The 23793-nt window shown below is 54.2% G+C and overlaps 2 protein-coding genes across 7 annotated transcripts in view; one reads left to right on the top strand and one right to left on the bottom strand.

The window, feature by feature from the left end:
* The window catches only part of DLG3 (discs large MAGUK scaffold protein 3), a gene marked incomplete at its 5' end in the record, with an annotated part of 48704 nt that extends 32711 nt beyond the window's left edge, over positions 1-15993 (top strand). The window contains 10 exons of one of the 6 annotated variants that reach the window (XM_084294344.1): positions 5093-5269; positions 5766-5841; positions 6486-6585; positions 10230-10271; positions 10852-10902; positions 12013-12114; positions 12269-12441; positions 12862-12971; positions 13911-14002; positions 15862-15993. In XM_084294344.1, coding sequence (XP_084150470.1) covers positions 5093-5269; positions 5766-5841; positions 6486-6585; positions 10230-10271; positions 10852-10902; positions 12013-12114; positions 12269-12441; positions 12862-12971; positions 13911-14002; positions 15862-15968 — 1030 coding nt within the window. In that variant the 3' untranslated portion in view covers positions 15969-15993. Of the gene's footprint in view, positions 1-5092; positions 5270-5765; positions 5842-6485; positions 6586-9186; positions 9233-10229; positions 10272-10851; positions 10903-12012; positions 12115-12268; positions 12442-12861; positions 12972-13910; positions 14003-15861 lie in introns of all 6 variants that reach the window. The other 5 variants (XM_084294347.1, XM_084294345.1, XM_084294346.1 and 2 more) reach the window with 5 other exon arrangements.
* Positions 15994-22991: 6998 nt separating this feature from the next.
* Positions 22992-23793, bottom strand: part of TEX11 (testis expressed 11) — a gene marked incomplete at both ends in the record, with an annotated part of 31174 nt that continues 30372 nt past the window's right edge. Inside the window, one exon of the mRNA XM_084294268.1 lies at positions 22992-23063. Within this exon, the coding sequence (XP_084150394.1) occupies positions 22992-23063 (72 nt within the window). The remainder of the gene's footprint in view (positions 23064-23793) is intronic.

Genomic DNA, 23793 nt, shown 5'->3' with positions numbered 1-23793 from the left:
CCAAGCTTTGGGTCGAGGAGGTGGACCTTCCACCTGAGGGAGGAACTGCTCGCTGGGTCTCAGCGTGGGACCCACTCTTGCTTCGCCACAGCTCTGCTGGCAGGGAGGCCCGTTGCTGAGCACACACACACACGCACACACAAGGGTAATGCTGTGCCTGCTGGGGGAAGCGCAGCAAACCCAGCGCTGCTGACACGAGTGCACCTTCCAGGAGGTGTCTGCGGTTCCCCTGGGTGTGCCTGGCAATTGGGAATGAGGAAGGAAAATGGCAGTGCGGCCTTACAGATGAGCAATGCATCCCTGGGCTGCTGCTCCCACGCCAGCTGGGATCACATCCTTGCACCCGTGCAGCCCGTCTGTGGAGGACACGCTCCCCTGCCACTGCGGGGCGAGGGAAGGGAGTGTTACAAACAAGGCACGAAGCCTGCAGCGTGGAGCAGGGGCTTTTACAGGAGTTCTTCAGGGCTGAGTGCTCTGCATTTTAATGCCTTTTGCACTGGGAGCTGCACCATGCAGGGTGAGCTCCCAGGGTGAGCGCTCAGGGGCTGGAGGGACGGAGCGGGCCCAAGGGAGGACGCAGGCAGTGGTGTGAGCAATTGGCTAAGGCCCTGATGGCAGGGGTGCCTGGCCCCTCCGGGTATTGCCACCCACCCACGAGCTGTGGGGTGGCCCAGCCCGGTGGGGGGCTCCCTCAGCTTGGGGTTTCTTGGGGTTTCCAGCAGCTGGAGCAGCCCCGCTTGTGCCCCAGCAGCGCGCTCTCCTCTAACTGCTCCCCACTAACTGGCTTCTGTCTCCTCCCCTGCTGGTCCTGCGGCAGAATCTGGCTGGAGGGGAGCTGAGCTCTTAGGAGGATTATTGCTTTGATCCCGAGATGTGCTTTTGGGTTGGAGCCAGGTGCGGAGCAGGCAGGGGTTAAGTGGCTGCGCAGCGCTGGCTCTGTACCTGCTGCACGTCCTGGCCATCGCGGCCCCGTGCTCGCTGCTGGCTCCTGCCTTCTGCCCCTGCCACCTCCCAGCCTGCTGCAGCGCCTTCTCTTGCAATGAGAGTCAGCGTGGTGACAGCTAACAAGTGATTTTAACTTGCTCATTAAAATAATCCCATAAATCCTCACCTTGCACAGCCTGTTGCGGATGGGGGTTGGCAATAGCAAGGGACGCTGCTTTTTCCCTGTGGTGAGGAGGGTGAGAGCTGGGGCTGCTTCAGCCTCAGCCTGCATCTCCTGTGGCGTGGCTGTGCTGTGCAGAGGGGCTTGGGGTGGTAGGGGACGGCGTGCCCAGCGTGAGCCCAGCCTGGCACAGGGGAGAACTGCAGCAGCAGGCTCCCGCAGCTCACAATTGCACGAGGCTCTGCAGAGCCTTGCTTGATTCGAGATCCGCTGTCGCAGTGACATCCTCATAAATGGAGCAGGGGTTTAGGCTGGGTCCAGCATGAAATGAGCGTGCAAATCTCTTGTTCCCTGCCCGGAGAGCTGCTGCACGTGCCAGGGCAGGCCTGCAAAAAAATGCTGCTCCGCTGTCAGGCTCCCTTCACTCTGCTTTTTAGCATCCCACATCTTTTGAGAGCTGCCCGCTGCTTGCTGGGGTCCTTACACAAGGAAGGGGCATGGCTGTGTCCCTCTGTGTGACTCTGGTGGCATCTACAGCCCTGTGCCAGACAGGAGCTGGGCAGCACCTCGCTGGGTCCCCCAGCTCACCAGAGGCCAGCCCGGGGCTCTGCCCTGCTCCGGCGGCTGCCGCACGCTCCCCGTGAGCGTGTGAGAGCTGCCAGGGCTGCCCCAGCCCTTCTGGGCGGGGTGGTTTCGAGCGCAGGTTCCCTGAAACCGGCTGAGCTGCTGCGTTGTGGACAGGACATCAATTACGGGACCTGCTACCAAACTGCTTGAGTCAGCCCCGCGAGGCTGCGGTGCGCCCCGTCAGCGGGGCCCGGAGCTGGGCACGCCACCTCCTCGTGCAGCTCCTTCCTGCGGCTGCCGGGGCAGCTCCTCGCCCCGTGGTGCTCAGGTTGTGTTTTGGGGCCAGGATCGTGTCCCTGCAGGGCAAAGTCCTCGGAGCCTGGAGCCGTAGTGTGCTGTGGCCCCCCAGGTCCTCACTGTGTGCGCTGCCGTGCGCGCTGAGGGTGGGCCCCACGGAGCGGAGACGCCTTGGGGAAACACCCCTGGGGCCCTCTGGAAGAGGTGCCTCATGCCTCCGCTGTGCCCATGCGTGGAGCAGGAGCTGGCAGCGTGACCTGTTTCTGTGACCCATCAGCTCAGGGAGCCCTCCTGCTGCCCACGGTACCTGGGTGACCTGTGCTTCGTACCTGCCCGGGGCTCTTCCTGCTGCGTTTGGCTGCAGCCTGACCTTGGCACAGGGGCTGCCGGTGCTGAATTCCCCGTGCAGGCACTGGGAGGAGCGGGGCAGGGCTGCCCTGAGCACGGGGCAGGGCTGCAGCACCCGGCCGGTGCCGTCTCCTCTTCCCCCAGCCCTGCTTGCCTGAACTCTCCCTTTCTCCCCTCCACGGGTTGCGGCACAACACTGTGCGCTCAGGGAGCTGGTGGCAGAGGAGGTGCACGGGGCGTGCTGTCAGTGCCCCGTGCTGCAAAGTGAGCTCAGGGCTGGTGCTGAGCTCCCCGCAGCCTGTGTGCAGGCTCAGGAACCTGCCTGGCCTGTTCCCTGTGCTCTCTTTCCTCCTAATTGCGCTCTCTCCTTGCTCCTAATGGCGCTGGTCTGGCAGGGGCGTGCCAGGCACGCAGGCAGCCTTATCTCTTGGCAGGGAGCAGGTGCCTGTGAGGGCTGCTTGCCTCCAGCTGAAGGGCCCTGCAGTGTTTTCGCTGCCGGCTCTGGTGCCACGTGCTGCGCCTGGGGGCCGCTCTCATTCCTGTTCTCCTGCGGGACCGAGCACGAGAGCCTCTCGGCTACAGCAGGTGAGCCACAGCCTTGGGCAAGCTGGAAAAAGGAGGGTGACCTGCTGGCTGAGCGAACCCACACGCACAGGACCTCGTCCAGCCTTCAGGTTGCTTCATAAGAGATGACCGAGCAGTCCCCGGGTTGTTCCTGTCCTGGCTGGAGCTATTGCTGGAGCTGTCTCTGAGGCTGATCCAGCCAAAATCCTTTTTTTGCAGCCTTGCGAATGACATCTGGTATTTGAACTCACAAGCTCTCATGCGGGCGGGGGCTGTTGCCCACTTGTGGTGCCTGGGAGGTGGGAGGAGTGTTCGGGACACCAATTCGGGGGATGTTCAGAAGGGGCAGTCCCTTTGGTAAGGTTCCCTCTGGGCTGGAGGATGATCTGGCACTTCCTAGCTTGCCAGTTGACACCATCACCAAAAATAAGGTCCTGCGGGTCGAGCTTGGTGCCTTAGTGAAAGGCAAACCAGGCTGGAGCTGCCCCTGCAGCCACTCCGCGTGGTGATTTAGCCGGTCAGGACAGGTGAGAGAAGCCGGGAGCAGGAGCAGCTTTCCTGATGGTGCAAGAATTGATGCTTCCTCTGCTTCCCCGGAGAGAGGAGCCCCGGCTCACCCAGAGCTGCCAACCACCGCCGGGAGGGAGACCTGCCCTGACTCCTGTCAGCCGTGCCGGGCAAGGAGAGGTGTCTTGTTAAATGTAGCGGGGAAGCGATTTTTGAGAGCGTTATCCAGGCAGCTAACCCTGCAGGAGGCTGATGCGCAGCGTGCCTGTTGCTTTTACTATTTATGTAGCCACGGGTAAAAGGATTCAGCTCGAAGATCAATGTCACTTGTGCTGTGTCGCTTCAGACCCCCCTCCGGGTTCCTTGTAGAGGAAGGGGGTGATGAGCAGGGCAGAGGGACTTTGTTCTTGTGGCTTTCCCCTTTCTTTTCTGCCTGGATGAGGCTGGCTGCTGGTGCAGTAAGCACCCGTGCTAGCCGTGCCCCAGCCCCTGCCACAGGGGAAAAACAGGGGCAAAAATGGGGCTCCCAGCTGCCCTGCCAGCAGCAGGGCCCTGCGTGACTGCTCCTGTGTTTCCATTTCTTGCAGGATGGACAAGTCTGAGGAAAATAGATCTGGGTGGAGATCTGACATTAGTAGAAAATGTTAGGAAGCCACTGAAAGCAGCTTGTGGCAAAGAGCTGCAGCACGGGTGTGATAACTCGCACAGGCAGAGCATTAGTGCTCCTCTTCCTTGGTATAAAAAATAATCATCTCTTCTGTAGCTGGATAGTTGAAGAATATTGAAGCTTCTCTCTTGTAAATTAAAAATTTGTCCTTAAAGGAAGTATTTAAAAGTCTGAAAAGGAACAGCTGGAGGAGCAGATAAACACTGAGAGGCATTCATAATTCTCAGCCTCTGGAATAAAATGCCGTGTACGTAAATAAAAGTGAATGCTCCGCGTGCCCTGCAGTCGTCTTCTGTGTGACTGCTCACCAGCAGCAGGGCATGGCCATATCCTGTAGCATCCTATCCGCCTCCCCAGCCTTCTTGGTCATGACAGAGGAGCGGGGCAGACGCTCTGCTCCCTTTTCCTTGCGCAGTCTGCCGGCCTGCGGCTTTGCTCCTGAGACCCAGCTTACCCCCGGAGCCGAGTGGGCAGCTGGGGTTTTCCTCCCGTGCTGTCTTCCTGATGGGCAGCGGGGCAGGAGGTGCCTTCTCTGTGCCCAGCCAGGCTGGGAGGGTGTCATAAGGCTGGTGGGGGCACGGTGAGCTTACAGGATGCAGGGCAGTGGGCGGAGGGGAGCAGGGAGGGCTTTTTGAAAGTTCGCCCTGGGGTACCGCATATGTGCTGTTGTATTCTTGAGGTCGCTGAGCTTTGGATGGTTGTCTACCTGCTTGCTAACCACAGCCTTCTTCAACATTTCTGTGGTTTGTGCGCCTCTTGTAACTGAAGTCAAGAGCTAGTTTGTTGGTCCAGGACTGTTGTTCCGGTGTTGCACACTGTTCGTGTCAAGCACCTCACCCTGGGCTAGAAAGGGTGTACTGGTGGCTGCACGGCATAGTCAGCTGCAGGAGAAGCTTTCCCAAAAGTTTGTTTTTAAATCCTCAAAGGTGTGAGGGCAGTGCTGCCCTAGGACACCTGCAGTGCTGGTGCTTGTTTGCGGTCCTTGATGCTGCTAGGCTCGGTAGAGGAAGGTTTCACTCCTCTCTGTTCCTTCGCAGAGCTCTGTTTGACTATGACCGGACCCGGGACAGTTGCTTGCCCAGCCAGGGCCTCAGCTTCTCCTACGGGGACATCCTGCACGTCATCAATGCCTCTGATGATGAGTGGTGGCAAGCCAGGCTCGTGACACCCCATGGCGAGAGCGAGCAGATCGGGGTCATCCCCAGCAAGAAGAGGTGAGTGCCCAGCAGCAGGAGCTGTCACACACAGGGCCTAGGCCCCCCAGACCTCGGGGCAGTGCCTCTGCATGGCGTTAAAGGCGCTGTGGAATTTGAGCAGAGCCCGGCCCTGCTGCCTCTGCACTGCCTCTGGTAGCCAGACACAGCCACCCTGCTGCTCGAGTGCTGAGCCAGCCTTTGGAAGGCCTCCTGGAGTCAAGGGGGAGTTTTTCAATACACGTGCCCCATCTCCTCTGTCCTCCATCCTCCTAGCAGGAAGGCTGGCTTGTTCCCTCACCCCTTGGGTGAGGTTTTCAGCCTGCCCTAGTCCTGATCAGACCCGGGGCAGGTGCCACCTCCATCCCTCCATGGAGAGGAGCTCCCCTTGTGAGAGGGCCCACCACCCGTGGGTGCTCAGGACACCCTGACAGCCGAGGGGAGAAGCGTGCTGGGCCCGGCGGGGACAGCCGGTATGCAGGACCAGCAGCATCTCCCTCATTTAACTCCCCATCAGGGTGGAGAAGAAGGAGAGAGCGCGGTTGAAAACGGTGAAGTTCCACGCCAGGACCGGCATGATAGAGTCCAACCGGGTAAGTGCTGGGGCTGGGGCTCAGGAGGGCGCGCCGAGCCGGTAGCTAGCGGGGGCAGGATGAGTGCCAGCAGCCGGTGCCGTGTTCCCACCGGCAGCAGCTGGAGCAACCCCACGGGAAGAGCAGCGCGATTGGACTCAAATTCCTCAGGCACGCGTCCACCTGGCTCGGCCCAGCACGGGTCCCCTCGACAGCAGGAGGGTGAGCAGAGGAGCCCGGGCAGATGTGACAGCGCTGGTGAAGGACACCCGTAGTGGTGGCAGTGGTGAGGGAGCGGAGCACATCCCACTGTGGCCCGGGCAGAGCACTGGTGGCTGGGAGCTGACTGCAGGCAGCTGGTGCAGGAGAGCGTGGCTTCCCTCACACGGAGCGCTTGAGCGGACGGCCGAGGCAGGGAGAACGGCCTTGCTCCTCCTGCAGAACTGCTCGTTGGCTCATCAGCTTCCCGACATCCCTAAAAAACCACATTTTTCTCTGCACTTAATTTTTTTCCTGCATTACAGTTTTCATGTAATCTCCATGATTTCATTTAAGGGTAACCGCCCTGACACGGCTCCTCATTGTCTCTTCATTTTAATTTTCCTTGCATGCATTAAACACCATTGTTTTTTCTGTCCTCCCTTCCATCTCCATGTTCTTCACAGTCGATCAAAACGAAACGTAAAAAGAGTTTCCGCCTCTCTCGAAAGTTTCCATTTTACAAGAGCAAAGAGAACCTGGCCCAGGAGAGCAGCGGACAGGAACGTAAGTAGCAGCTGGCCAGAGAGGGCAAGCGTGCAATCCCCCCCGGCCCCTCTCCTGCCTCGGGGAGGAGAGATTTGGCACTTTTCTGTAGCTGCTGAGCCTGGCACCTGCCTGCATTGGCCAAACAGCGCTGTTCCTGCGAGGCAGGCAGAGGCCAGGTACGTGTCCTGCAGTACTGGCAGGTTTCCTCCCAGCGCAGTCAGGCACAGATTTGACCCAAGGAGCAGCTTCCCCCTTGCTGGATGCTGGTGGGAAAGGTGTTGACACCTTGTCCGGCCTCCCCCTCGGTGGCCGTGTGGGGCTTGGATCAGGTTCTGTGCCCTTCAGCCATGCCGTCAGCTAGGGAACAGCCCCAGCTGGAAATAAAAGCAGCGGCTTCTGTAGCGCTTGGGGCAAATGCCACCCGGATGAGGGACCTCACCGCTGAATTTCTCGTCCCTTTGCACCCACTGAAGTCCCAGCCACGAGACCTGTGCACAGGCAGGCTCTCCCAGCTGCTGCAAGTCCAGCTGCCTCTGGCCGTGTCTCTGTGCACGGGCTGGCTCTCTCTTTCTCTCTCTCATGTTTGATGTCTTCATCCTTTCACGACTTTACACTTGCCTCGATCTCCGCTCTGCCTCCTCCTGCTCTCTCCCGTGTGCTGTGGGCTCTGCTCCCTCCCTCTGCCTGCCAAGGGCTGCTCCCCTCCCAGAGCAAGGGGCCGGCTGAGCTGTACAGAAGCTTGTCTCCTGTCCTGTTAGGGGCTGAGGGGCTGGGGATGCCCTGCCTGTGCTTCCTGCCTCCCGTAGACGTGCCTGTGGGCTACGTATTCCTGACAGCCTCAAAGCCCCTCCAGGGGGTGAAACCCCGTGGGCGTGAGGGACGCGTGCCCTCGCTGGCAGAGGCGCTGCCCACACGCAGCGGCTGAGGCACGTCTTCGGTAGCTGGCTCCAAATTTTGGGGAATACCCAGCTCTCACCTAGGCCCCGGGGCTTCCAGCGAGGGCAGGCTGTGCTGCGGCTCCTGCTGCTGCTGCTGCTTGCTCCCTGCAGGCCGGGCTGTGCACAGACACATCCCGGGTGTCGAGGAGGGTGGGAGAAGCGGGGTGTAAGCTGGGGACACCTCCAGGCTTGAGAGCTGCTCTTTAATTTGGCAGAACGTTCGGCTTGTTGCCCCAAAATCCTGACATCAGGAAGGCTGGGGCCCAGAGCATGGGGAAAGCTGGCTGGTGCGGAGCAGCTGAGAGGCAGCTGCCGAGCACAGAGCTCCCCCTGCACCGAGCACGGGGCTGGGAAGGGCTCGTTCCCCGCTCTCCAGCGCAAGGACAGAACAGCCTGCCCTTGCCGGGCACAGCTGCTCACCTCACCCAGCTCCTCCTCTTTCCAGATGCTAAACTGCATCCAATCCTTCAGCAAGCACCCATGGGGAGAGCTGCAGTCCTTGCAGCTTTGAGCAGAGGAGGTGGGCAAGGCAGAGCAGTGCCCGTGCCCAGGTGGCAGCGCAGTGAGTGCATCCCCTCCAGCTGCTCTCCTGGGCTGCACGCAGAGGGGGGTGGCTGGAGCCAGGCTGCTCCAGGACACTGCCCGTGTCCCTCAGCCAGGCTGCCAGCGGGTGGCAGAGACCTCAGCACCCAGCCTGATGCTGGTGGTGTCCAGGAACCAGCAGAGCATGCGGCTGGGCTCACAGCAGACCCCTGCCTGTGGCGTGCTGGAAAATCTCTGATCAAACAGACCTGTCTGCAGAGGACAGGCTCAGCCACAGGGAGCTTGTTCCCTCCTGGCTCCCCTTGCTTTGTGGCGGGGTGCAGGCACCCTGTGCTGGAGGTGGCTGAGCAGCAGAGCTCCAGGAGGAGATGGTGCGGGGCAGGGGTGCTGACAGAGCCTGGTTTCCATGTCGCAGCCCTCCAGGCTCAGGTCAGCACAGTGCCTGTAGCTGAAGGCTGTTGAGGTGCTGCTCTCAGCCAGCCCTGCGGCGCAGGGACATATGGCACGGGCACGGGGCAGGCTCTGCTCTTCGCTAGCCCACGTCAGAGAAGCCTGCAGCCACATGCTGCTGCGCTGCCTGTCCCGGTGTGCTGCTTGCAGCAGGGGGTCCTTTCCCCCTGGTTTTCGCAGCCTGTGCAAGTGCTGGGGCACGGGCAGCTAACGTGGGGAAAAATCTGCCCCCCTGCCGTGCCATCAGAGGTACAGCAGTGCGCTTTTCCCCTCTAGAGAGGCTTAGGGGAGACAGATCTTCTGTACCTCATGAAAAAAAACAAGCGGGGCATCAGAGAAACACCTCGGAGCTGCTTGCTGGCAGCTCTGCCCCGGCCACGCTTCCCTCCCAAGCCCTGGAGCAGCAGAGCAAGGGGCCCTCGGTGGCCTCTGGGGCTGGGGGGCAGCGTGGGTGCACCCGGCTGGGTGCTGGGGGGGTCGGCAGCACGGGGTGAGACGTCGGCACTGTGCTGCCCGTGTCACCTCCGAGAAACGTTTCTTAACCTCACTTGCAGTTGCAGCTCTGGGCCGTTCCGCACTCCTGTCACTAATGCTCATCTGGCTCTGTCTTCTTTTCCCCTCTCTCTGACCGCCCCTCTCCCGCGCTCTCCTCTGCCCCTCTCCCTCTTCTCGCTGTCTGTGAAATCAGGACTTCCCTGGGTTAAGTGACGATTATTATGGAGCAAAGAACCTGAGTAAGTCGAATTTCAATGCGCATCCTTCACTTTCCGTTGCTGGCATGCCTGGTGGTGCCTGGGGGAGGTTCGTGCTTCTCTGGGTGCAGGGCACGAGGAACCCCGCGGGCTTGCTGCCTCTCCCAGCAGAGGGTCCTGGGCTTTCGGAGGTGCCGCCTGCTGCACGGGAGAGGGGACGGGGAGTTTGCTTGGGGATTTCTGCCATGCCCTAAGCACGTGTGAGGGGACTGCCCGCAGCACCCGGGGGGAGCTGTGCCTCCTCCCCTGCACCCAGCCGGGCTGGTTGCTGGCTCTGCTCCATTCTCGGAGCCCTGGAGCCGCTGGTTGCCGGTGGGGAGGTGGCTGTGCCCAAGCCAGCTTCCCTCAGGGGCAGGTGAAAGCATCTTGCTGCCTTCCTCTGGAGGCCTATGGTTGCCTGTGCACTCAGAGCTCCACCACAACAGCTCCTCGGCTCTCCCTGCTGTGCTGCAGCTCCCGCTCCCTGCGTTCCCAAAGCCCCTGTGGGGCTGGGGACAGGCAGCAGCAGAGCGGCCGCCAGCCTGTGCGGGGAGGTCACAGCACTGGGATCAACCGAAGCAAGCAAAGCCCCGAACTCTGTCCCATCCTGTCACTGTCTTGTCTCTGTGAGTCCCAGCCCTGTCCCCGCAGGCAGGCTCCCCTGTCCCCAGCCCTCCGTGTGCATGCTGCACCCGCTCCCTCCCGCGCCTGGGCCAGCCCTGCCCCTCAGCCCCGCTCCCGGCTCCTTCTGCCATCCCTCCAGAGTAGCCAAGCAGAAGAAGTTCCCCTTGCACGTCCCCCGTTTCCCCCTGAGAGCAACAAAGGGCGAGAGATGCCATCCTGCCTTGGCACCCCCGCTCCCAGGACCCGTTTTCTCCGTGCCGCCGGTGCCACCTGCGTGCCGCCTGGCTCCCTGCCCTCCGTCACTAGCGCCGGGTGACAGCTCTTGTGCCCGTGGCGAGCGCTCGGTCTCAAGGGGGTCTCTCTGGTTGCTTTGCAGAGGGCGTGACATCAAACACCAGTGACAGCGAGAGCAGTTCCAGTAAGTATGCACCTCTCCTGCTGTCTCACCTCCGTGTGTGTGTGTGTGTGTGTGTGTGTGCGCGCTCTCGTCTCGTCCTGTCCCAGTGGCGTTTCTGTTCGGAGGCTGGTCCTTCCTGCTGGTGACACCAAGATGCTGTGGCCAGCTCCCTTCCCAGGGGTCAGGAGCAAGCCTGGCTGGTTCCCCAGGCTCCCCTGGCCGTGCAGAATTGGTGGCAAATTTCCCAGCCCACAGAGGACCTGTCCTCGGCAATGGCCAGGTGCTGGGTCTGGAGCACGAGTGGCTCCCAGAGCCTGAGCCTGTCTGAGAGCATTTTGGGTCCAGCTGCAGCCAGTGCTCCTGTTAGCCCTAGCAGGTCCTCTGAGTACCTGCAGCACACCCACTGGCTGTGCCTGCCCAAGTCCGAGCGTGCAGTGGAGGGGAGGGAAGGAGGAGGCCAACCCCAGAACTGATGTGTGAATAATTACTGTGAATAACGGGCTGATTGCTGGGTGGGCGTGAGAGCCCGTCCCCAGGGTCTGAGGTGGCTGGGGTTGGAAAGCTGCTGGTGCTCACGTGCCTCTCCTTGGCTCTGTTTCAGAAGGACAAGAGGACACTATCCTGTCATACGAACCGGTGACACGGCAAGAAAGTAAGTCCTGGTGCTGAGCTGTCCTGCTTGGGCATGGGCATCAGAGCCCGTGTCCCTGCTCACAGCTGCACTGTGTGGGTAGCCAGGACGATCTTGCCTGCCCCTGTGGTGAGATAGAGTGAAAATCAGTGGAGTTTCTTGGCTGCTTGCTTCAGTGCGGGGCATTTGCATGCAGCAGGGGACCTGCGTGCACGCTGCCTTCTGGGTGTTTCCCTGCCCTCGTTCACAAACCCTTTTGTAGTCACCAAAGAAGAGTTGCAACCTGGTCTGTCAAACAACAGCCAAGGGAGAGCCAGAGCTAAAACCGAGCTGGGTTTTGGTCCCCAGCTGAGGGTGGGATCATTTCTTCTGCTCCAGTCCCCTCCCTCTCACACAGCCTCAGCTCCCCTTTCACAGGCTGAACGAGGGGAGCGGAGCGGAGGGGCAGGCGCTGAGCTCTGCTCTCTGGGGACAGCGACAGGACCCGAGGGAACAGCATGGAGCTGGGACAGGGGAAGGTCAGGCTGGGGGTTAGGGAAAGGTTCTGCACCCAGAGGGTGGTCGGGCACTGGGACAGGCTGCCCAGGGACGTGGTCACAGCCCCGGACCTGCTGGAGTTCAAGAAGCATTTGGGCAACGCTCTCAGATGTAGGGTTTGGTTTTTGGGTGGTTGTGTGTGGAGCCAGGAGTTGGACTCGATGATCCTTGTGGGCCCCTTCCAACGCAGGATATTGGGTGATTCTGTTCTAGTCCCTGCCTCAGCAGCCTGTCCTTGCCAGGAGCAGGATCAGACTCTTTCAGCCCTCTAGCTCACATCCAGATGTCCTGGCTGTCTGCTTCATGCCCCAGGCAGTGGAGCAGCTTGGCTGATCTGTGACCTATGAGAGCCTCGGCACCTTCCCCAGTGTGCGGGCTGGCGCCCGCTGCCCCGGGGCAGCTCCTTCCCCTGGGTCAGCCTCGTGCTGGCAGGGGGATGGAGATGAGGAGATGCATTCACAGCAGCATTTTGCCTGCCCACACAGATCATTAGGGTCAGACCAGAAAGATTTTGAATACATCCAGGAGGAGATAAACTTGCATGGGGCTTCCTGGAGCGCAGACCTGGTCTCACAGTGTGGCTTGTGTTCGCAGTTCACTATGCGAGGCCAGTGATCATCCTGGGGCCAACGAAGGACCGAGTTAACGATGACCTCATCTCCGAATTCCCACACAAGTTTGGTTCCTGTGTGCCACGTAAGTCCCAGCAGGTGCTTGGGCCTTGCCGCAGGGAGGGGAGGGCGGTGGCTCAGCGACCTGCGGGTCCGGGCGTGAGGAGGAGGAGGGCTGTGGGGACACAGGTTTGGTGTGGGTTGCTCTGGGGTCGCTCCTGAGGCCTGCTCTCCTCCAGACACCACCAGGCCTCGGCGCGAGAACGAGGTGGATGGGCAAGACTACCACTTCGTCGTATCCCGAGAACAGATGGAGAAGGATATTCAGGACAATAAGTTCATAGAGGCCGGGCAGTTCAATGACAATCTCTACGGGACCAGCATTCAGTCGGTGCGGGCGGTCGCAGAGAGGGTGAGTGTGAAGGGCTGAGCCTTCCTGAGGCGGGGGCTGTCACTGCGCCAGGCGGGGTCTGGCCCAACTCATGGCCAAAAAATGCTCAAAAGCCCAGCTCGTATTAAGGATTTCACAGGACAAAGCTGCCTGGCTGCTCTCAGAGGAGCCAAAATGTTTCCTGTGCAGGACTGCTGGGGTGTGCTGATGACTCGTGAACAGCTTTTCAAGCATTCAGAGAAAAAATCAGTCCCCTCACATTGCTGCTGTCCTGCCCTAAGCAGATGGGAATGTGAGGGCACTGGGAGTTGGCCCGTGTCTCGGGACTGGTGTTTCATCTCTGTGGCTCCTCTCTTTTGCAAGCGCGTCTGTATGAGCAAGCTGTTTTCTGCACAGAGCAGACTGTGTGGGTAGGTCTGATCCTGATCGTCTCCTTTCCAGGGGAAGCACTGCATCCTGGATGTATCTGGCAATGCTATCAAGAGGTTGCAACAAGCACAACTTTATCCCATTGCCATTTTCATCAAACCAAAATCCATCGAAGCTCTCATGTAAGTGTAACGACACCTGCTGTTGCCTCTCCGGGGTGAGCAGCCCTGGCAAGTCAAGGGTTCGTATTTCTGCTGCCTCTACTTTTTAGAAAGCGGTAGAGGTGGTTGCTGGTGCTGGAATTTCCTTCAGCTTCTCTTCCCTTAAGAATTGCTGGGCCCGTTACTGTCTCTGCAGTGTTTTTCCACATCTAATGCCATGGTGCATCCAGGCTCCATGTATTGCTGTGGCTTAAAGCCCTTTGTTTGCACCAGAGAATTTTCTGTGGGCAGTGTACAAATGCTCGCAAATATGCCTAATGTAACCTGCTCACCTGGGCCCTGAGACCAGCCAGGAGAGCTGCTGATAGCCTGGGGTGATGGATCACAGCTGGAGGAGACATTTCCTGTGCCCCTCAGGGGAACCTTCTGCTGCTTGTGGCCCTGGGAAGGGTGTGAGATCTGAGCTTGCAAGTCTTCCAAGTATCAACAGAGAATGTTATCTGTGAGGAAATTCTGTAGCTAGAGGTGAACTTTAAGGTCAGAAGAGGCTCTGCTGGTACCAAGGGGACTGGGAAAACCCCTTCTCAAGGCAGCAGTGGTAGAATTGTTAATTCTGGTATTACATGAACGTGAGGGAACCTAGGCAAGGAGGGTGGTGATGGGCTTTGGAAAAGCAAGGAGATTTTTTTCAGTGGTCTTGCAAATTCAGAGGATTGCCTGGACTTCCATGCATTTCTGTGTTATGGTGCAGTGGGAAGGACTTCACTGCTGGAAGTTGGGGTGAACTGCCAAGGCAATAAAGAGTGTGTGGGGAAGGTTCTTGCCTTTGTAAACTGGGTCTCATGCAGCTTCCATTTCTGATGTGCGGAGGCTTCCCAGGCACCCTGGGTCTGTGGGATATTTTTGCTTTTGTTCGTTGCTAAGAAAGAGAGCTGAGTTTCTATTTTTTGTGCATGACAGGGAGATGAACCGGAGACAGACGTACGAACAGGCCAACAAGGTCTTTGACAAAGCCATGAAACTCGAGCAAGAATTTGGAGAGTATTTTACAGGTGAGCGTCCCGAGTAGGTTTGTGTCTGATTTAATATTTTCTAGCTGGCAGCCGTGACCTCTGCCAGCACTGTCTTACTGCAGGGTCATGAGAAAATGTCCAGCTTCATCAAAGCAAAAAGAGATGGCACTCTGCCAGCATGGCTGTGCAAAGGGACTGCTCAGAGATCAGCGGATAAGAGTAAACCAGCTCTAGAGGAGAGGAGCTGTCAGGCAAGATTTTCGGAGTTTGTGAAAGCCTATCACCAACTTTAGTAACAGTAATTAAAAAAAAAAAAAAAAAAAAAAAAAAAAACAGCTCAGGGAAGCACAGCATAGATTGAAGGTGCTATAAGGCTGCAGGAAATAAAACTCCCTACACTGGGGAGAGGAGAGCATTTCCAAAAAGAGAAGAGTCTTTTTAAAGAGGAAATGTAAGAATTAGTGACCTAAATGGTGGAGACTGTCCAGGGTTATTACAAAACATCTTCCAAAAAGGACTGGAAGTTTGGCTGACTTCCTAAGTAGTCTTTTCTGAAAGTCAGGGGCTGCCTGGTAGTTCGTGCTTGCAGGGATGAGCTGCTCATGGCAAAGGCATCCTAGTGCATTAAGGAACTAATGTTTGCAGCATGTGGTTAATTCTGGAAAATCACGGACAGGCAGAGAGGCAGAGGAACTGGTCTTCCTTCTGTTCTCCATTGTGGTAACTGTTTGCTCTAAAGCTGAGGAATGATAATCCTGTCAAATACTGCATTGCCCACCTAACAGTTACCATGAAAAATCACAGGCAGAATGTTTTCCAAAAATGGATCTCTGCAAATGTATCAGCACACACAGCATAAACGCCTTCCCCAGAACTCCTTTCTTGGGGAGCACTTCCAGAGCTGCAGGCTGCTTTTCCAGGAAGAACACAAAGGAAACACATGCCGTAGTTTTGCCAAACCCTCAGCATGTCCACGTGAGGCTGCACGACGGCAGTAAGCTTGCAGTTGACCTGAGGAAGGAATGCTCTTGGCTGAGCCCCAGCCCAGTTGAAAGCAGTCAGTAATGGGCAGTAAGTTGGGTGCAGTAGGAAGTTCTGTGCCAGGAACTTGTAACTGGGGAACAGAGACACTGGAGGACAGCCCTGGCTTGGCTGCAGAGGTAGGCAGAGTTACCAGAAAGTGCTGGCCCACCGTGTACATCTTCCTCTCCTGATGTAGGGAACACGGTGAAGTTCTTAGCGTTGCATCCGTGCTAAGCAGCAGGACTGCAGCTGGTCTTTGGGAAAGCGTTACTGCTGGGAGCAACACACGTAAGCTGGCCTTTTCCAGCACGACAGTGCTGCAATTCCCATCCCGAAGTAGAGCAAGTAACAAACACGAGGAGTCCTCAGCAGGAGACCAGGCTGGATGGACAAATCCAGCACCTGAGGGTATGCGCTGGATAATCCGAGCAAGGCTCCTCCTGCGCATCGCAGCAGAGCAGGGGCACGCATGGAGGCAATTACTCTGGCCAAGCTGCTGTGCTGCTGCACATTCACACCCTGCTCTGTGCCGTGGAGCCTCGGCCAGCTGCCCAGAGCCTCGGCACGGCTGGGTGACACGGTTCGCAAAGCTGATTAGCAGCCCTTGTGGAGAGCCTGGCTGGCACTTCACACGCGCGAGTAGCTGTGCCAGCGTGGGATCAGCCCGATCTCTCGCTAATCCCCTTGGACACACTGGTTTAACCCTCTGTGTCACCGCGTGCCTGTTACAGCTCCTTTGACACGGGCTGTGCTGGTCGTTGGCTGCGCTGTCCCGGCCCCTTGGCTGCAGAGTGAAGGCCCTTCCCGTAGCTCCCGGCCGAGAAGCCGAAGCGCTGCCCCACGCTCAGGGTCTTCCTTGTTCTTTCCTCTTTCAGCCATCGTACAAGGAGACTCTCTTGAAGAGATTTACAGCAAAATCAAACAGATCATTGAGGACCAGTCCGGGCACTACATCTGGGTCCCGTCCCCAGAGAAACTCTGAAGATGACCCCCACCTGCTTCCCTGTAAGCAGAAGACCTCTGAAATCCCACCCCACCCGAGCCCTCTGCCCCAAGGGGGAGGATATGAAAACTATTCCTGCCCCCTTTTTTAGATCGTCGCAAAATTGAGTTTTCTAGTCCTGTTTCTTTTGTTGGGATGAACTGATCTCATTCATCACGTGACTGTTCCTACCATTCCTGCATGGACCTTCCCACTGCTCCATTAGAGACAGATGAGAACCCATTCAAGAGTTGTTTTTTATTATTATTATTATTATTATTATTATTAACTAAACCAAGAATCAAGATGGGAGGAGGCGGCTAAGGACTAATGTAAGAAACAAGTGAAACAACGGACTCTGAGAACATGAGCTGGTATCAGAGCTCCAGGGGCATTTTTCCAAGTGTGACTGTCTAGCAGCTCTGAACAGTGCGACAGAAAGGCAGCAGAAGGCATTTTATTTATCTGTATATGTAATTTATATATAATATAGAGAAAGATATTATATATATATTATATATATGTGTGTGTGTGTGGACTAGGAAACCTGAGGGACCTCTTAAAAGGTACTGTATCATTGCAAGGATCTTTCAGTTTCTTTGTCCCAGCCGCTGGGCACAGGGAGTCCACTTGGGCAGGAAGAGATGAAGCCGGTACCACGTGCTTTGGGAGCGTCTCCCGTCCGCGCCGGCCTCCTGCCAGCCACCCCAGGCCTGTGAGCAGAGCAGAGACCGGGACGCTGCGTCTGCAGAAGGGACCAGAGGTCCGGAGCGACCCAGCAAGGAGCAGCGGCCGCTGAGCTGGGTGAGGCCGGGAGGCATTGACTGAGCAGGAGGCTGCAGAGCAAGAGAATGGCTGATGCTACGTATTAAATTGCACATTGTTTTACACACCACCGTACGTGTTTGCATGAGAGGTTTCCTTTTGGTTCTATTTTTTTAAGCTGATGTTAAACCAAAACCATATTGTGTTGCTGTGTTGGCTTTTTTTTTCATTATCCCATTTTTTTTTTCTCTTGTTAATAATGAACTGAACGGGTATAAAATCCAGTTTTTTAACTTATTTTTTAAGCTGGCTCTATTGTAAATAGAATCTAGACCTGCGGTGTTTAGTTAGGAAATACTCTACCAGCCACATGAAACAAATGTACTCGCTGTCCTGTGTTGCTGTCGAAAACCTGGGAGAGGGGCTGGCCCTGCACCGGCGGTCACAGGCGCAGGGATTCTGGCTTGTGGCAGCACGCTGGCGTTAGCCACTGACAGGAAAAGCCCCCAGCTGTGCCTTGGATGGACGCTCACGCTTTTCCAGATCAGTAACAGCTGAGCAGCAACAGAAAACCTCCCTGCCCCCCTCTCTGCGTGCCAAATTCACCGCTCTGCTTCCTGTGCGAGCGGCCGTGGCCTTGCCGGAGGAAGGGCCGTGCTCCCTGCGCTGCGAGCTGGGGAGAGGCAGGGAAGGGAGAACCTCGCCTGGTTCTGCCCCTGACACCTCTGCAGGAATCCTCTAACTGAAATTGGGCTCTGCTCCCTCGCTCAAGTTCACCTTGGGAACCTGTCCTGCCGTGGGGACGGGGCGATGCAGCCCTGCGCTGGTCTCGGTGCGCTGCGAGTTTTCAAAGGAGGCAGCTGCAAGCGCTGAGACAGTTGGCCCAAAATGCAGAAGTGTCCAACCTGGAGGAAACTTTGGTCTTTGCGCTGGGGTGGGGCTGCACTGTGGGAAGAGAGCCCTGTGGCAAGCTGTGGGGAAACTCTCACAGCCGCTGAGCTTGAGCTGCTTTTTCAGGTACTCATAGTACAGGTAGAGGAGCCCTCTGTCCTTACAAAGACCTTGCCAGTGCTGTTTCTCAGACATGCACCAGAACAAAGGCAGTCACCGCGAGCATAAGCAGGTAAGTCTTGGCCCATTCTGCCTCGCCCTTTTATCCAGGGGTAAGTGAATGCACTGGGTGCCAGGCCCCTTCCCCAATGGCAATGGTTAGCGGTGTCAGTGGGTGCGCAGCACACAGGGCACAGCGCTCAGAGCTGCTGTGAGGTTGTACGGGTGCTCTGGTGAGAAGCTGCCCTGCCTCGAGGAGCCCTGCAGGGACTGAGCAGCCTCCTGGGACAGCAAGCAGGGCTGCAGAAGAGGCGCTGCTGCTCGCACGGGAGTGGAGGAAGGATTCTGCTGCCAACAGGACCTGCCCTAAGGGAGCGAACTTTTGGCCGTGGATCCCTGTTCAGCATCCAGCGCCCTGCCCCGCTGGTCCTGCTCCAGGGGCTGTAGACATCAGTCTCTGGAGAAGTGGAGTAAGTGAAACAAAAGTGCTTAAGATGCTAGACACACGGTTGGTTCCTGTCTTGTCTTTTTTTCTAATAGCCTGTCTCCCTCTCATTAAGTCACATGGAGAAAAAGCTGATGTACTCCATGGCATAGCTGACAGTATCGAATCGATCATGACAACACTAGTTGGTTACCAGTGTTTCTTCCAAGGAGACGTATATTTTTAATAAACAGAGAGTTGCAAAGAACTCTGTCTTTGAGACCTTCTTGTGGAGTCTTTCATTGTGTGTCAGGTCTGTTTTCTGATGCTGGTCTTAACAGTTATCGATAGGTCCCTCCACAGCAAATTTAGGTGTTGAAAGCACCGTACTGTTTTTGTTTTCTTTTGCTTTAAAGAAGTTTCATACTATGAAGTGGTCACTGAGCACTAGCCCAAAAGAGAAAAGGAAGTGGCCGCCTTTATTTCCAGCCATAACCAGGCCACCGAAAAGCTCCCTTGGGTTGCTGTCACACAGGGTGATTTCAGTTTGATGAGCTGATGCAGTAAATGTATTTTGGGTCGCAGCTTGAATCGTATGGAGTTTGCTCTGTGAAGGTGGGTCAAATAATAGGGTTTGTGTGCTGCTACATCGTTGTTTCTGTGTTGGATGGAAAGGCAGCAGAGTGTGTGTATGTATGCCTGTGTGTATACATAGGCCAGCTAATACAGAGCATCCTTCTATGGGTTTATTTATACAGCAGAAGACAAGCTGTAAATACAACAATTATCTTTTTCTAGTATTTTAAAATACAGAGAACAGGAGTGTTCACTGGAAGATAAGTGTGCCTAATGGGGAATCATTACACATTCCTGTCTGAATCTGTTTCATCATTTAGCTGAGCTAATTCAAAGGTGAGAGGATTTTTGTTTCTTAAACCTTGAAGGGTTTTTTTTCTCTTCTGGAACTGCACATTTCTGTCTCTGTGGTTCTGGTTAATTAACCCTCTGGTCCTTACTAAGCATGGGAGCACAGTATCTGTGAGGCTACTGGGAGAGGGTTTTACAGGGAATTTAGTAACAGCTTTCTCTGAAAGTTTTTCCTCATTGGTGCCTGAGATGCAGGCACCTGGGTAGCTGTTGTACGTGGCTTCTCTTGCTACTGAGGCTTGGCAGCATAAGCTGCACGGATTACTCTCCTCTGCTTCCCTCAGCCCTTCACAGCAGGATTCATGGCTCTAAAGCATCTGCTGTGAGGAAGATAACGTCATTGTCATACTAAAGGAGCCTCTTTCCTTGAAGAATCCTTAAGCACTGCCTGTTCTCCAGTGGTTGTTTACATCCCTTGCCTCCAAAATGAGGGGCATGTTGTTTGACTTGGGATTTTTAACCCTAATTAAGAACATGGAGTTGTTTGGGTCAGTCAGCGTAGCAGCGGCTAATGGTACAAGCATGCAGAAGGCGATGACTGTGTGACTAGCAATATCTTGTTGGGACCACACTTGGCTCACCACAGAGCTGTCAGTGGCATTTCCTCCCTATTCTTAGTTCCAGTGCATTACTTGACAAAAGCTTCTGCCCAATCCTCTAATGAGCTTCGGTCCTCTTCCAATTACCTTGATTTCTGATTACTGTGATTGCTTCAGTTCTTCTGGGCTTGACCTAAGTGCTAGAGGCCAGGCCAGCCCCTCTTCCTGCCTCTCCAAAACACTCAGTGCAAGCACTACATTAGCAGAGAAACACTTCTTAAACTGTACGGAGGGAGGTAGCCCTAGGTGCAGCGTCAGGGGAAGGTTTCAAGACACACTGCATTGCCCTTGCTCATCTAGACTGCTGCTGCTTCCCAGACAGTTAAGAAATTATCAGATTAGAAGAAAGGGCACAAGATACAGGCTCGAGGGGGGGGCGGATTTGTGAACTGCTGCCCTGGAGGATGCATTTATGGTCTCAGAAGCAAGAAGAAACTGCAGCTGCAGAGCAAACAACCAGCACGCCCTGTTGTTTCCAGTGATGTGTAAATCAGAAACTGCTGCTGCGATGCCACCTTCTGGAGCACTCTGTGAGTATCTCAGGGTAAGTACCCAAATCCTCTAAGGTGAAACCACACTGCACAAAACTGATTGATAAAAGGAGAAGACTTGTGAAGAGCACAGCACCAATTTTTATTTTATTTTTTTTCAGGTCAGCTCTTGCTGACTTAGGAAGATTTATACCCATACTCATCCTAGCTCAACTGAGCTATAACACAATGTTTAGCTTAGTAAAATAAAACTTGAGACCAACTTAAATGGATCAGCCTTCATCTATGCTAGCAAACTCAGCCTACAAAGCAGGGTGTTTGCACGCAAACTACCTCTTGGAAATGGTCATTGGAAATTGATCTAATTAAGGTCTGATTCAACTAAAAGAGGAATTTTTGCCCTACTTAAAACCTATGGAAAAGCTTATGCCTGGAATGAAGTGTACAATGTTAAAACAAGCAGTGACAATTTAAGATGTACCATCAGCAGTGTCTATAACTGATCTGATTTGGACTCATTTCTATTATACTACTATAATAGAAATCAAACTGAGCATCTCCAAGGGAAGAATTCAAACAATTCTGGCTGTAGGCAAAAACACCCTTAATGCCCCTCTGTGGCTGTATGTAATTACCTGCAATACTTCCTGGGCAAACGTGACCTCCTCTGGTGCAGTCTGACACCTTTACCTGTTTATTTGTGCAAGTCAGAACCAAGAACCATAATTAAAGGTGGCCTGGCAGGCACCGAGGAGATGCACAAGCAGCAAGGAATACCTTTGCCTCCATGGCATCCATTTACAGTGCCTGTATTAGTGTGATGCAGCGTGTCTCCAAAACTGTTACTTGAGAAGAATTTTGTGTGACAGTTGAGGCCTGGCTTTTTAGGGGTTCAGAGGTGTTTCTCGGTTGAACAGACAGCACATAGTTCATTAAAGATCTGAAAGCAGCTGCCCTGAGAGGTCTAAATCAGACCCACTGGACTGAGCTTTCAACAGACCCATCCTCCTAGCTGTGTCTCACAGGAACCATCTGCAGTCAGACAGCGCAGCTGATTTCTCTGGGTACCATCAAGGGAACGCCACACAAGTTCAGTGGAAGTGGCTCCCACTGCTTCTACCACCTCAGCTGGAAGAATGAAGGCCCTGGGGTAGACCTCAGGAATAAAATCAAGTATGTAATCTAGTTGAGGATGATTATTTTTTGCATCCTGCTTGACTATTGCCACAATGTACCTTCCTAATCCTACCACAACAGTTCTATCAAGCTGGGCCTCAAGAGCAACTAAACTCTTCATAACAAACTCTCTGGCAGAGGCGCAGCTCACGCAGCACCAGCCTCAGCCACGTTACCCTGCATCTTGCCATCACTGGCACCAGTCCTATAAACTTCACAACACTTCCCTGTTTGCCATCTTCAGTGTAATGCACTCCTGGGGGAAGTCCCATTCTTGCACTGTTATCCAGAAGCTGATACTGACCCGTGCAGCACTGCAAAGTATCCGGTACAATATGTTCCAACTTATGGTTGCTGTAAATGCCACACGCCTGCACGTATCTGCCTTCAGGAAACGAGTCAGTATCCATCTGCGTAACAGGCAAGAGGATGTGGCAGCTATGCCGGAGGCTGGTTTCAACGTGGTGCCTGGTGCACGTGAAAAGCAGAAATCACTCGTATTATTTGGTCTGCTCAGACTGGGAAAAGAAGATGTCCGTGGAACCTAGAGGATGCAGTGCAGGTAACTGTTTAAATTACTTCTTGTTTGGAAGGGCCCAGGCCACTGCACTAAGCACAGTAAGCTCTTCTTTCGGAATGCAGCACAACTGCTGCAATTTCTTCTTTTCTATAGCCAGCATCCTGCTGTTAGTAGCTGTCCTCTTTCTGAATAGGCTTTAATAATCTGGTCATAAATAAAATATACCTTTTTTAATGAAGTTAGATAAATACTAATCACAGACCAGATGATCTTATAGCTGAAATATACTGCTCCATCAGTACACTGGTCTATCAGCCCTCCCTTCTGTGTACAGTTTGTAAAGAACAAGCAGAAAAACATTTACAGCTCTCTAGTAAGCAAACAAGAGACCCCAAAATGACAATGTCCCTCAGGGGAACTTGAATTTTCTTACAGAAAAAGCAGAAAAAAACATTTATAGGATGTATGCCTAGTTAAAAATTATACAAATGTATACAATACTGAACTATGCATGGCATGTCACAGTCAGTAGTCTATAAAAAAGTAGTACCTAGTTAAAGCTTTAGCTTTTCTTCTGTAGCACCTGCTCTCTTATATTCTAACTAAACTGTGATCCTGGCAAACAGCTCTGAATTCTTACCCATAACAAAATGGACTGAAAACTAAACAATATCTAATAAATATTTATGTAGCAAGGCATCTATGGCATCCAGAGGAGATGCGTGGTCTTGGAATACTTTTATTGTTCATAGTGCCACTTACTACTGAATTTAAATTTTAATATTTAAATTAACCTGTTCCACAACTGCAGGCCCATCTCGTGAGACAGCTATATATTTATTTCTGTTATATAGATCCACAGAATGAAACTTCTTCCCTAGAGGAAAACAATTACATTTATTCAATAAATGCTTCCTAAAAAGTATACAACTCAATCACCAACAAGAGGGAGATTCTAGTTTCTTTTCCACTGCTCCTGTGACCTCACGCCTTGCTGCAGAGCTAACAGCCTCCTTCAGTCAGCAGGATGTTTCCAAGAGACTGCTGTCCTCCTTCCAGTTATGGCTATCGTTATTCTTCATTTGGAATAAACCCTTTTGCTCTGTCCAATTTGTCCAGAACCTCACTATAAAGACCAACCATCTGCAGAAGACAAGCACCATATTTGTCTGAGTCAGCAAGGATGGGTAAAGTATCACACAACGAGATAATTTAAAGAAATGGCAAGGAAGAGGAGTGGGGGAAGAGGTGGGAGACTACAACCAGCTTCTAAATTTTGTATTTTAGATTCATGTAAAAAAATAAACAATTTTAGATTCATCTGAAGATTTAAACATGGGGCTTTAGTTTAAATCAGCTGCACCTCACAAAGGTGGATTTATTTATACTGATATAGCCAAGTTTTCATCAATTAACAAACCTATTCTTACTGTCTTAACTGATGTACTTAAAATAATACAAAAATTGCAACCAGGCTTGTACATAAGAGAATGAATGGTGGTCACATAACACCAACCAGGCTGTGCTGTGTTGCAATCATGAGGAGCACCAGCCAAAAACTATAGCGAGAAGCTTACTTGTGACAGAGTAAGAAAAAGTGTTGCTGCTCTCTGTAGGGGTACTAGCTCTGAAATTTCTCCCTCATAGAAAGTGGCTGAGCTTTAATGATTTCATTAATTTCAACTTAAACCCCAATTATAAGTTATTAGATCATACTGGAAACCAAGCTTTAAAGTATTCATGCAACAGATGATTTAAGTAAAATGGTACAGCATCTTGCCTTTAGTGAAAGCAGGCGAGGTACAAGGAATTCCCCACAGCCACAAATAGTCTGAAGTTTATTTCCAGTAAGCCACTTGTGCAATCCTTCCAG

The sequence above is a fragment of the Netta rufina genome (assembly GCF_964035555.1).
Source record: "Netta rufina genome assembly, chromosome: 12".
NCBI classification, from domain to species: Eukaryota; Metazoa; Chordata; class Aves; order Anseriformes; family Anatidae; genus Netta; species Netta rufina.
Note: the sequence above shows the minus strand (reverse complement) of the source record. Positions and strands in the feature narration are given on the sequence as shown.